Source organism: Bubalus bubalis, chromosome 8, assembly GCF_019923935.1.
Source record: "Bubalus bubalis isolate 160015118507 breed Murrah chromosome 8, NDDB_SH_1, whole genome shotgun sequence".
NCBI lineage: Eukaryota > Metazoa > Chordata > Mammalia > Artiodactyla > Bovidae > Bubalus > Bubalus bubalis.
Genome location: NC_059164.1, coordinates 65,789,396 through 65,802,906, shown reverse-complemented (window position 1 = coordinate 65,802,906; position 13,511 = coordinate 65,789,396). Strand labels below are relative to the sequence as shown.

The 13,511-nt window shown below is 42.7% G+C and overlaps 1 protein-coding gene across 1 annotated transcript in view; it reads left to right on the top strand.

Annotated features, from left to right (window-relative positions):
- Positions 1–13,280, top strand: part of MTURN (maturin, neural progenitor differentiation regulator homolog) — a 33,157-nt gene extending 19,877 nt beyond the window's left edge. Inside the window, exon 3 of the mRNA XM_006055660.4 lies at positions 7,986–13,280. Coding sequence (XP_006055722.1) covers positions 7,986–8,096 — 111 coding nt within the window. The 3' untranslated portion in view covers positions 8,097–13,280. The remainder of the gene's footprint in view (positions 1–7,985) is intronic.
- Positions 13,281–13,511: the final 231 nt, after the last annotated feature.

Genomic DNA, 13,511 nt, shown 5'->3' with positions numbered 1-13,511 from the left:
TTGACCATACTGTTCCTTTTTATCCCCTCCATGTTTTTGTATCTTTTATTTAGTAGTGATTGACAGTCTCCCCCCTGGTTAGAGAACCGTTCACAAGAGAAGGGAGAGCTCACCATTTCCAAGTTAGCTGTAAAACCAAACCTCATCTTTGCCCTTTCAGCTCTCTCAAAGCCTTACTCTCTTCTCCTGGAGTGCTATTCTCCCTCCTCTTACCAGCACTGTGGATGTTAGGGTCATGAGGCACCTGTTGCCATGACGATTCTCTGTGCTGTTTTGGCTGATGTTGCTTTCATGGCCCTTCATTGAGTGAGAGCCCGTGCTTTTCCAGGTTTTCTCACTCAGATTAACCTTCGTCCTCTCCCTGGGGTTGCTATGTACTCCACGTTTTTTTCTCTTTTGAGACGCAGAGACATTTCCACAAGAAAAATTCCTTAATTCTGTCTTACTGACGTGAGCAAGATTGTTAATTTTTTTTGCCACTAGTGGCTGGAGAGCTAGGGATTAAACCCCACAGGAAAACCCTTTGTGACCCAGAAAAAGTTCATTTCTTGCTTCTACTCTTCTAGTCTGCTCGAGCGTCTGGAAGAAGAGAAAGAATCCACCTGTGGGAAGCTACCCCAGTGGGTCATAAAGTCTGATAGGAAAGATTATGCACAAATGTGGGTTTTAATAAAGACACATTGAATTAACAACATTATAAATCAACTATACTTCAAAAAATATTGATAAGAAAAACAAACACAAAACAGCCAACCACATCCAGAAGAAAACCACATTGAACACTGACAATTTAAGTTTATCATGGCATTTGTTGTTTGCTCATGTTTTGAACATTCAAACCCTTGTCATTTAGGGTATGATGCCCCTAAAGTAAGAGAGTACCTATTGCTCTTGCCTATTTGGATCTTACATCACTCTTGCCACTTAACCTCTATTTACTTTTCCTATTATGAAGAAGACAGACTGACCAGGATCCCATCAGAGGTTTATTGGTAGCCCCAGCCTCATGGCTTAAGGTCGTTGTTTTTGTTCAGTGGCTAAGTAGTGTCTTTTTGACCCCATGGACTGCAGCACGCCTGGCTTCCCTGTCCTTCACTTCACTATCTCCTGGAGTCTGCCCAAGTTCATGTCCATTGAATCAGTGATGCCATCCAACCATCTCATCCTCTGCCACTCTCTTCTCCGGGCTTAAGATAAACAGTGACAAATTTCCCAAATGCTTTAGAGTCTCAGTACTCAGACTGTGGTTTCTGGATCAGCAGCATCCCCACCACCTGGGAGCTTGTTAGCAAAGCAGAATCTCGGGTCCCACCTGAGACCCACTGAATCATAGTCTCCCTTTTAGGTAGATCCCAAGGTGAGTCATGTACACAGCAAAGTATGAGAAATGCTGCTTCAAAAAGTCCTCTGTAAGGAGCTTACAGGGACCTCAAAAGCCACAGGGCTCTTCCTGGAAGCCCCAGATGCCTAGCTGGTTGACCATGCACTCCAAGGCCTAGATACTGTCTCCTTTTATAAAGACACTATAGTCTGCGTGCTTGAGTGCCACCTTCAGAGATAGCAGATGCTAAATGCCAACTGATTTCAGCCTCAGCTAGTTTATTAGATCAGATCAGATCAGTCGCTCAGTCATGTCTGACTCTTTGCGACCCCATGAATCGCAGCACGCCAGGCCTCCCTGTCCATCACTAACTCCCGGAGTTCACTCAGACTCACATCCATCGAGTCAGTGATGCCATCCAGCCATCTCATCCTCTGTTGTCCCCTTCTCCTCCTGCCCCCAATCCCTCCCAGCATCAGAGTCTTTTCCAATGAGTCAACTCTTTGCATGAGGTGGCCAAAGTACTGGAGTTTCAGCTTTAGCATCATTCCTTCCAAAGAAATCCCAGGGCTGATCTCCTTCAGAATGGACTGGTTGGATCTCCTTACAGTCCAAGGGACTCACAAGAGTCTTCTCCAACACCACAGTTCAAAAGCATCAATTCTTCGGCGCTCAGCCTTCTTCACGGTCCAACTCTCACATCCATACATGACCACAGGAAAAACCATAGCCTTGACTAGACGAAACTTTATACCACCTTTATAAAGACCTGGAGTTAGTTTTGCAGATAACCGATACTCTCATGGGTCCAAAGAGCTTTAGTTCTCAAGGATTGGCATCTCTGCCCATTAGGTACAACCCTGTTAGGATGGGTGGACTCCAGTAGTCCCTATGTGTTCAGAGAAAGTTCCGAAGGAGCAAGACCCTGGGAATGTTATCATTGTTGTCCAGAGCAATCATAAAGATTTTTTTCCAGGAAAGTGAAAAAATTTTACTAAAATAAAAGTGAGTGATTCTATCAGGAGTAATTTAAATATACTTGACAGGATTTCTTGGCCTGTCTTTTTCCTTGTAAGAATGTGTGGGTGCAGTTAAAGCAAGGACTCAGGATTCTTCCCAATATGTTTATACTCCTGTTTCTGATATGTCTTCTTGACTGTTAAAATTTTGGATGCAGTAATTAAATTTATTTTTTTTCCAGTCTGGCTCTTCAATCTATTCTTTTCCCACCCCGTTTTATTGGGATGTAATTGACATAAAGCATTGTATAAGTTTATGGTGTACAGCATAGTGGTTTGACATACATCATGAAAAATAATTATCACAGTAAGTTTCATGAATATCCATCATCTTATATAGATACAAAATGAAATAGAAAATAAAACCTTTCTTTCTTGTAGTGAGAACTCTTAGGATTTACTCTTTTAACAACTTTCTTATATAGCATGCAGCAATGTTTAATTATATTTACCATGATGTACATTACATCCCTAGTATTTATTAATAACTTATAACTGAAAGTTTGTACTTTGTGATTGTTTTCATCCAGTTCTCCCTCCCCACCCAACCCCCACCTCTGGTAACCCAGAAGTTAGACTTATCTACCATAGATGAGAGTGAAGGCAGAGGTGGGAATGCTAGATTATTACATTCTGTATGGTGTCCTTTCTTGCTCTTATGCTTTTTTCGTTCTCCTCTGCATGCTTCCAAATTGTACATACTCATAAATGTTGATGCTAACACTGCATATTGAATTTTTTAATGTTTATTACCCAGTTGAAAAACTGAAGCCACCAGCTATAGAAATGGCATGGACAGCTGGAAGGGAATCTCCCGGGTAGCCTGGTGGTTAACTATGTGAAGTCTACAACCCAGTGGCCTGGTTTTGAATCCTCCTCTGACGCTTCCTGGGTAACACTGGGCAAATTTACTCAACGTCTCTTTGTAAAGGAGAGATAATACCTACCACATAGGATTATTATGAAGACGAATGGAATTCATGTACAGAAAGCTGCTTATACTGTACCTATCACAGTAGCCTAACCAATATTAACTCTTAGATTGAATCTGAAGTACGACAGAATCGGTTGGTTCATTGGAATGGAAGCCTGGGAATCAAATGAAGAGGCTGATAGAACTGAGTTTCTTAGTTCTCATCATACTTCCTAGGACTGATTAGCCATGAGGGGGTCTAGAAGCAAGCCCAGCAGAAGAGAGAAGAAGCAGGGGGTGGAGATAGGCTACTCATGCATCGTTAGTCCCCTTGAATCACTGAACTGGCTGTGCTTTAAAATGAGAAACAGACAGTCTTTGTAACCAGATGATTCATATGAGGCTCTATGGTTTGCAGACCATGGCCACATTCATTTTCTCATTTAATCTCCATAGTTTCTCTGGAGTAGAGCAGCTGTCCTTTACAGAGAAGGACGCTGAGGCTCAGCAAAGGTGGGTTCCCCCAACCAGAACCCTGGCTTCCAGCTGCCAGGTCCAGTGCCTTTTCCACAGAACCTCTCAATGAATCTGCAGACCCTTTACTAAGGTACCTGAAATGTTCTGACAGCCATTGACAGCTACTTCTTTTCTCTCTATATGTAAGGATGGGGGTACATGCATGCGTGCTAAGTTGGTTCAGGCATGTCTGACACTTTGCAAACCCTATGGACTGCAGCCCACCAGGCTCCTCTATCCATGGGATTCTCCAGGCAAGAATACCAGAGTGGGTTGCCATGCCTTCCTCCAAGGGATCTTCCCTACCCAGGGATTGAACCCGTGTCTCTTATGTCTCCTGCATTGGCAGTCGAGTTCTTTACCACTAGCACTCCTGGAAGCCCAAGGATAGGGATGTTGAGCTCTCAAATTAGCATCTGAATGTTTCCTGCCAAAGAGAAGGGCTTCCCAGTGTGGCTGATGCTCTGGACCTAGACCTTTGTGCTTTGGATTCACACACAAGATAAGGTGGGAAGCTGGGCAGAGGAGAGGGGTAGGGTTTCATGCTTGGCTTGCTGGAACCTCTTCTACAAGCCAACGTAAGCTGAGGAGAGGGTGAGTATTAAGGGATACCTACAGTTGGGGTCCATGTGAATTATGTAAAGTATAATGACAGAGGCTAATCAATGGCATGTCACTTTAGGACAAGATGGCCAATATATAGATGCCTGCCTCAGCTGCACTTTCTGTGCCTGTGACAGCCATTGCTGACTGAACAGGATCTTCCCCACTGAGCCTCAGAATCGTTCTGAACCCAAGGCTCCAGGCAGCCAGTCAGATTTGCTAACTGAAAAGGAATCCAGTGACCATTCCTCTTTCAAGGAGCATCCCTTCAGTACAATGAGAAGTTACATTTCTTATTGAATTCATGAGTCTTCTTTTAGCATTTTGGTGACTCTGAAGTTCTTGGTCACAGTGACAATGTTTATGTTTTATCAGCTACTTCAGTGGTACCGTTCATTCGATACTCTCACCTTGCTGTGTCATCCAGCAGCTCTTGAAACTGAACACCGAAATATTAGTCAACTGTGTTCATTGTAACCAACCATCTTTTTTTCCCTCCTTGGAGTGCAGCTTTACCTTTTATTCCATCCACTAAGATACAGAAGGGAGACAGTGGTAGGAGAAAGGGGCTTCTCTCTTTCCCCAGCACATACAAGATAGATGCACACTGTGGAGACAAGATGTACCCTCCCTGCCCTTCTCCGCAGTCAGCAGTGTCTCTGAGACAGCTGCAGCCTTCTGAGCTCATGTCTGCAGTTGGCTGTGGTGCCTTGGCAGACCTTGTGCATCATATGATCCATGATGCCCGGCAGATGATTTTTGTCCCAAGTATGTTCAGAGGGCTCTCTGAGACCTGTAAAGAGTTGTGGTCTGAGAACTTCAGGGTAAAGGTGTTACTTTGGTCAGGACTCTGCTTACCCTTTCCTCCTTGAAGTCTTTGAGAGGGAATGGCAAGGGGGCGGATGGCAGGGTGCTGGGAGGCAGTACAGAGTCAACGGAACAGTCCATCTTGCTTTGTTCTAATGCATTTAGTGTTTGGCTCATAGGGCCATTCAGTGAAGTGGCCTGAAAATGGTTTATCCTTGCCTGAAAATGATCAATCAAGGGGCCACATGTGAGAAAGGTTCATCAAAGAGTTGAGTATTGGCAGCCCTGGATCACAAGACAAGGCCAAGATGCCCACAGCCATGGCTTCCTGCCCACACCAGAGCATTCATCCATATTGAACCGACCCAGCAAGGGGCACTCACAGTTTCTAACCCAGGACCAGCCAGTGCTTCAAGAAAATGTGTACTGTGTATTGTGAATTTCCCTGATGATAATTATAGAGCATTTGGAAAATACAGAAAGATCAAAAGGAAAAAAAGTTATCCATAATCACATTGCCTAAAAGACTGCTCTTAAAATTTGGGCTTATTTCATTGAAGTCTTTTTTTCTTTGCATTTGTATATACTTAAAAAAAATTGTATCATAATGAAAATGTAATTTTCATCATCTTTTTATGCACATGAGAACATTTTTTAAAAATTATTTTTATTTATTTTTGGCCGTGCTGGGTCTTCATTGCTGTGCCTGGGCTTTCTCTGGTTGCAGTATGTGGGCTTCTCATTGTGGTGGCTTCTTCTGTGGGACCGGGCTCTAGAGCACGGGCTCGGCGGTTGTGGCCTGCGGACTTCGTTGCCCTGAGGCATGTGGAATCTCCCCAGACAAGGGATCGAACCAGTGTCCCCTGCATTGGCAGGTGGATTCTTAATCACTGGACCACCAGGGAAGTCCAGTACATTTTCTTATATCATTAGATAATTCAAAAATATTACTCTAAGTGGATATATAAGATTCCATTTTATGGATGCACCATAATTTATTTTAACCATTTTGTTGAATGTTTTAGTAGTTTCTGTGTTTTTACATGTGTGTTACGAATAATACATCATGCATTTTTATAGGAGAAGATATAGAGGGGAATAGATATTAACATCTTGATGGGGTAGTCAGCACTGTTCATTGTACTGCTGCTGACAGCCCAGATATGTGTGTGTGCGTAAATATTATATGTGGATGATAGTTAAAAGTAGAGACTCTCTAGACTCTCTGATAAAACCTACTAGCCCTGTGAGCACCAATCCACTGAGCAATTGACATTTCCATCAAATAAGTTTATGAAAATAATTACAAAGGGAGTTGACTTCCATGAGGTATCCATAGCTGCTGTACTGAGTCCTGTTAAGTGCTGTTGAATTTTTTTTAATTGAAATATAGTTTATTTACAACATTTTGTTAGTTTCAGGTATCCATTTAAGTTATTACATAACAATAACTATAATCCCCCTGCTATACAATATGTTCTTGTTGCTTATTTACTTTACACGTAATTGTATCTCTGAACCCCCTACTCCTGTTTTGCCCCTTTCTCCTTCCCTCTCCCTACTGGTCACCACAAGTTTGTTCTCTATGAGTCTTTTTCTGTTTTGTTGTATGCATTCATATGATTTTTTAGATTCCACATATAAGTGATAACAGAGTATTTGTCTTTCTCTCTCTGACTTACTTCACTAAGCAAAATACTCTCTAGGTTTATCTATGTTGTTGCAAGTGGCAGAATTTCATTCTTTTTCATGGCTGAGTAATAACTCCAGTGTGTGTGTGTGTGTGTGTGCATGTGCGTGTGTGCGTGTGTGTGTGTGTGTCTCACGTCTTCCTTATCCAGTCATCTGTTGGTGGACATTTAGGTTACTTCCGTATCTTGGCTATTGTGAATAATGCTGCTGTGTACATTAGGGTATATGTGTCTTTTTGAGTTAGTATTTTTGTTTTCTTCAGATACATGCCCAGGAGTGGAGTTGCTGGGTCGAATGGTAGTTCTATTTTGAGCTTTTTGAGGAACCTCCATCCTGTTTTCTGTGGTGGCTGCACCAATTTACATTCCCACCAACAGTGTAGTACGGGTCCTTTTTCTCCACATCCTCTCCAATATTTGCTATTTATAGACTTTTTGGTAACAGCCATTCTGAAGTTTGAAGTGATATTATTGTGGTTTTGATTTTCATCTCTCTAATAATTAGCAGTGTTGAGCATCTTTTCATTTGCCTGTTGGCCATCTGTATCTCAGGTCTTCTGCCCATTTTTTGATTTTTTTTTTTTTTGATATTGAGTTGTATGAGGTGTTCATGTATTTTGAATATTAACCCCTTATCAGTCATATCATTTGCAAATATTTCTCCTATTCAGTAGGTTGTCTTTCTGTATTGTCAGTGGTTTCCTTTGCTGTGCAAAAGCTTTTAAGTTCCATTAGGTCCCATTTGTTTGTTTTTCCTTTTATTTCTTTTACCTTAGGAGATAGATCCAAAACAATATTGCTACAATTTATGTTAAAGAGTGTTATGCTTATGTTTCCTTCTAGGAGTTTTATGGTTTCTGGTCTTACATTTAGATCTTTACTCCGTTTTGAGTTTATTTTTGTATACGATGTGAGAGAATGTTCTAATTTCATTCTTCTACATGGAGCTGTCCAGTTTTCTCAGCACGACTTATTGAAGAGAGTGTCTTTTCTCCATTGTGTATCCTTGCCTCCCTTGTCATCAGTGCTGTTGAATTTGTATCAGCTGCCTTTGGTTGTCTTCCTGCCTTTTGGCCACTTGGCACTCACAGCTGCTTCTCTTCTCTCCCCTGTAGTTACTGGGGCTTCCGGATGCAGATGACGACGCTTTTGAGGAGTACAGTGCAGACGTGGAAGAGGAGGAGCCAGAAGCGGACCACCCCCAGATGGGGGTCAGTCAGCAGTAGACTTCCAAGGGCTCCCGCCTTTGAAGGAGAGTGAGCCCCGTGTACCTAGGGTGGGGTCGTGAGCTCCTGGGTTAGCATTTTGCATTAGCACTTCGAAACAGGACGTCTGACTCCCAGCATCCAAATTAATATGAAATACCTTTTTAATGACCACACAATATCTGGGATGAGCTTTGCTCAGAAGTGACCTGAATTTTACTCCCGTTTCAGTGGGTCTCTATGGAGTTGTCTCGGTAGCCTTTGCCAGTTTGAATTTAGAGTCCATTCTGTGGCTGACTGTTCTCTCTTGAGTTTATGTTGGAGAACAAACATTTGCTGACTCGAATGTCGAGAACTCTGAATGTATTAAGGATATGCGTTGAGTCATCACAGGTGACATTATTGAGGGAAAGCATGGCAGAGAAGAAATGCAGTCTGCACTTTTAATGTACCTTTTAAGTGTGTGTAAGTGGAAGGTTTTGCTTATAAAGCATGAGTTTTAATATCTAGTCATTAAAACTGCCCAAGTGCAAATACACGGGCAGAAAAGGAGAATGACTTAATTTTGGATTAAGAGGGTAAGAGAAGCAAAGAAGCCTTTGTTGAAGTGTTCTGCCATTACTGAGTTACCTGGGTATAGAGCAACTGGTTCATGGTTAGGTAGAAACATTACCTGCATGTTCAGTTATTTTAAAACATGCTGATTCCAAAGCTACTTTTAAAGTGGAGAATATAAATGGGATGACATAAATTATTGATTTCTTGAAAATGTTTATAAGCCACCCCCAAAAGAAACATTTACCTTCTCTCTTTATAACAAGATGGCAACTTATTAAATTATGAAAACATCCCGACTCCAAGTGCCACTTAAACTTTGAAGCCATAGATGAATTTAAAAGGAAAATAAACCAGGATAAAAAAAAATTTTTTTTTAATATGATGGAATCCTTCTTTACTTCCTTAATTCATCTCTTATTCTTTCAAAAAAAGTCAAGAAAAAGATCCCACTCTGTAATTTATTTAAAAATTGTAATCAAGTGCTTTGAAGAATTCAATTGCAATGAAGTCATAAAGTGATATGAAGGTGGGACTTTTTAAATCATGGGTTAGCTTGGTTCAGTGGGGAAGTTTTAATGATCAAAATAGTCAGACAACTCACAGGAACAACTGTGATAATAACTGGAAACACTGCTGGCACCTTTTGGCCACAAACACCGAGTGGGGAAACTCTTTGCAATGCTAACATGGAATTATTTAAAACATTCATTTTTCTTAGACCCTTCTGCATCTCTGGTTTTAATAAAAGATGTGGACTGCCTCTTTTACAACACTTGACAAGTCATAACATCTGGGGTGGAACTGTTGTTAACATGCACATGTGTGCCTGTTGGGTTGTCAAAGTTTTAGATTAAGAAAGCAGCAGTAGAGGCCACAGAGCTCATGGGAGTCTTGTATATCTTCCAGGCATGTCGGTGTAAACTTGATTATCTCAACAATTTCTGTTTAATTGATTGGTGCTGTGAGGAGCACAGCTGCTTGTGGTTAAAATGGTGTCCTGCAGTTTTAAGTCATCCGGTAAAATAATTTCGTGGTTTCCATCCGTGCTTCAGTGCCCACGTTTTGTCTTGATTTTTTTTTTCTTGGAAAGACATATTAAAGGTTAACTTAAGGTGAAATGAATTTCCTTCAGAGTAGCCTGTTAACAAAACAAACCTTGAGGTTTCATCCAGTGGGGTGAGCAGACTCCATGCTTTGCTCTCATGCCCGTGTTCTGATTGGCTGTGTACCTGAGCACAGGTGATTGAAATTGCACCTCCCCATAGGTAGCACCCAGATCCATAAGCTCCATTTTCACACAGTAGGCCGAAAGGATGACTTCTGCCACCAAAATGAAGACGCTTGACTAGCTTGCTCCATTCAGAGGTAAATTGGAAATTTTGTAGTTCGAGGCTTAAAAATCTAAATTTACATATGTTCAAAAATGGAATGGACATTAATATAAAATGTATTTTATGAAAAAAAGTGTTTAGGCTTTGACCAGATGCATTTTGGTATTATTATGCAAATGTTCTCTGTTTATAAAAATTGAGCTGAGATAAACTCAGCCATTCCATGCCGGGGAGAAATCTGGTCTTTGTTCTGCCCCCAGGGGTTGGGGGGAACATCGCTGTGTGTTTCTTATTTTTGTGACAAAACCCCAAAGAACTTTGCGAATCAGATTGTTTCCTCTAAAGCTTCGTTTTCTCTGATTGTGCGTATCCGCTCCAGTGCACGCTGACACACATGTACACATGCACACACCCACCAGCGCTGTGGATTCTCTGTTCGGGTGGTACTAGAGCTTGTTCACTGTGGAGCCTCAGCTGGCTGGTCAGGGACACAGCAGCCTGTGGTTCTCATTATGGAAGCGGTTCCCTGGCTAGACTCTCACAAACATATAAACACACTGAGCGGAGAGGCGCTGTGGCACCATGGGAGGGATGGAGACCCAGGAGTTAGGAGAGAGACCTGGATTTAGTCCTGACTCTGCCCGTGACCTTGGGCCAGTCACTTCACTCACCTAAAGCAGGTGGTGTTTGCCTTCCTGCTTGAACCACTGCCCTTCCTTAACTGTCTTATTGTGTGTCTGTATCAAGAGCTACAGTCAAGGAAACTTCAAGAAATGCAAAGGAAATACCTTATGAATCTTGTTTGTGTTGGTCTGTGGTCTGTGGCCCCAATGCTAAGGGGCTGATGAGATTCTGTTCCTTGGGTGAGAAGGTGAAGGAGGGCCCCCAGGATCATGGAAAACATACTGATTCCAGTTTGTGTGCTTTGCTGTGGAAGGCAAGGGTTTTCCTGGTGCCCTGACAGACTGGGTCTTTGGAAGTAGAATAAGTTTAACTGAGAAGGGGAATTCACCTGAGGAATAGCTGGGAGATAGTGAAAGATGAGTACTTTGTTGCCATGTCATCCAGGGAGAGAGAAAGAAGTAATAGGAAGTGACTGTGTATATATGCGCAGGCATGTGTGTGAGTGTGGGTGGGTGTGTGGATAGGGGGATGGTTGGTTGCTTATCAATCACTGTGGGCTAACTGTGAAGTCATGCCTGGGATAACATTACAAAACCTGGATCCCAGGTTTGAGTGAATCACAGAAACCTTTTTCTGACAGTGACACAGTTACTTGCCCTGCCTAATAATCATACTGAAGAGACTTTGGGGAGTCGAAGAACAGATTCTGGAGGGAGGTGAGACCCCATAGTATCCCTGTGATCACCCTGGAGACCCCAGTGTCCACCCAAGTCTTCCAGGCTCCCAGCAGCACATAGTGCTTTCCCCCCCATGCCTAGAACATGAAAAGTCTCTTATTTAGGAATTCTCCTTGTGTCCTGGGGCCAGAATCAAGGTTTCCAGTGTCTGCCAGTGAAACCTCTCTGCTCTCACAGTCAGTGTCCACATAGGAGCAGAAACCTTTCCCCAGCACAAGTACATCTCTAAATTCTGCTTCTGGTTCATGAGAGCACAAAGTGTTTGGACCCAGGGGAGCTGCGATATTAGAGCATTGTCAGAATTTATATTTTAGAAATCTTGCATATAAAAATGTACAGGTGGGGAAGCTGTGGTAGGAACAGACCTGATTTCCCATGGTTTGAGTGAAGACACGTAAGAGTAGGCAGGACTTAACCTGTGGAAAGAGGAGAGGAGTGAAGTGTCCAATAGAATGACAGAGTTAGGGTCTGACTCCTTAAATAAATAAAGCCAAGCGGCAGTTATTCTATAAAGTACAAGAGAACTATTTTCCTGGCTATCTCACCAGGGGCCTGCTTTCCTGATAAGGGACTGCTTGCCTGTTGAGAGGCAAGTCCTGAGTTGGGGGTGGCTTTGTGGCTTTAAAAATCCACCCCCACCCCAGCCAAGGAGACAGTGGATGGCCTGCAAATTGGTGGAGTTCTGTTCCTCATTAAACCACCTGCCAGAGAAGCCTGTTTCCAAAGTGCTGTCAGATGTGAGAGGGGCCTCTGATCACCTGGCAGGCAGGAGAACCGAAATTGACCTCGCTGTCCGCTGCAGAGAAGGGTCTGTATCAGAAATGTCCCCGCTGGCCAGAGGGCAGAGCCCACCTCCTCCGGATTGTAGAAAGAGCACAATTGAAACTCAAGTGGATCCCAGATCCTGCTTCCCTCTAGTGAGTGTTAACTCCAAAGAGATGCCGTTGCCTGATTGGTTAGTCTCCAGAGTACCAGAGAAGCCTCAAATGTTTTGCATTAAAAACAAATCTTCTTCCATAAAGACATAATCAGTTATCTTGGTGATACCAGGTATGAGGTGAAAGGCTGAAGTCTTCTGGATTTTATGCAGACTAATTCTCAGACTTGCCAGAATGCCAGTAGCCACTGGTATCCGTGGCAACGTGGTGTCTGTGGTAAAATATATTGCTAAAGCTCATGTTCATTGGGCAGGTTGTTAAATAAGGTGTTGTCTTTTATATCACATTTGGATATCACTCACATTTGGATTACAAAAACAGAGGACCCATGAGCATTTCATGTTGTACAAAGTCCATTTAAAGCACGGTATGGTTGAATAGGCACAAGTAGTTAAAAGCAGGCGCCAGGCCACACACAAATGAACATTTAATTTGCTGAGAACTGTGCGTTCAAGTTGTTTAGTACCACGGAGAAAGCTGACGGTCTGTTCTTTGTAAAAACTGCCTTTGCCTGTTTTTTCCTTTTGTTTTTGTTTCTTCAGATTCAGTTTTTACTTTAAATACCTTCTGATAGCTAGGCAGATAAGATACAGAGCAGTGCTTTGTATCTCCTCAGCGTTTTAGATGCGAGAGTAAACCGTCAGTTCTAGGGAAAACCTGAAACCATCTGTGAACCAGTCTTCACTTGTGTAAGAGAGCAGCGCTGAGCTATCCGCATAAGAAGCAAAAGCAAGGAACGGTTTGGGGCTTTTGTTTTTTAGGTGAGAAATGTTTCATGCAGGGTGTGTATGCTTTCTTTGCCTTTATATTTCTTTTTGAAGAAATCTCTTGTAAATTACAGAACTGTGAAATGGGTTGCCAAAAACTGTTGCCCTTCGTTAGATGCTTCAGCAGTGTAAACCCCAAACTGAACCCTGTCTACACCTGCTCCTTCCTCACTCCCCTGTGGGTGAGGATCTCATCCAACGATGTAATTACCATAAGCTTGCTATTAAAGAGCCTTCCGATCTCTGGTGACATGTGCCTCTTGTTTACCGTCTCCACCACGTTTGGTCCTAAAGGACACCTTACTTGATCCGAAGCGGGACGGGAACTGGGGATCATCTGCCAGCTCTGTGGTCGCTATTGTTGGGGCCTGGCTGGGGTGGGAGTGGGCGAGTGAGGACGTGATTGTAACAACCACTGATACGATTCAGATGTTAATAATTGATGTATTTGGAAACATTAATCTATTCTGATGCTGCAGCT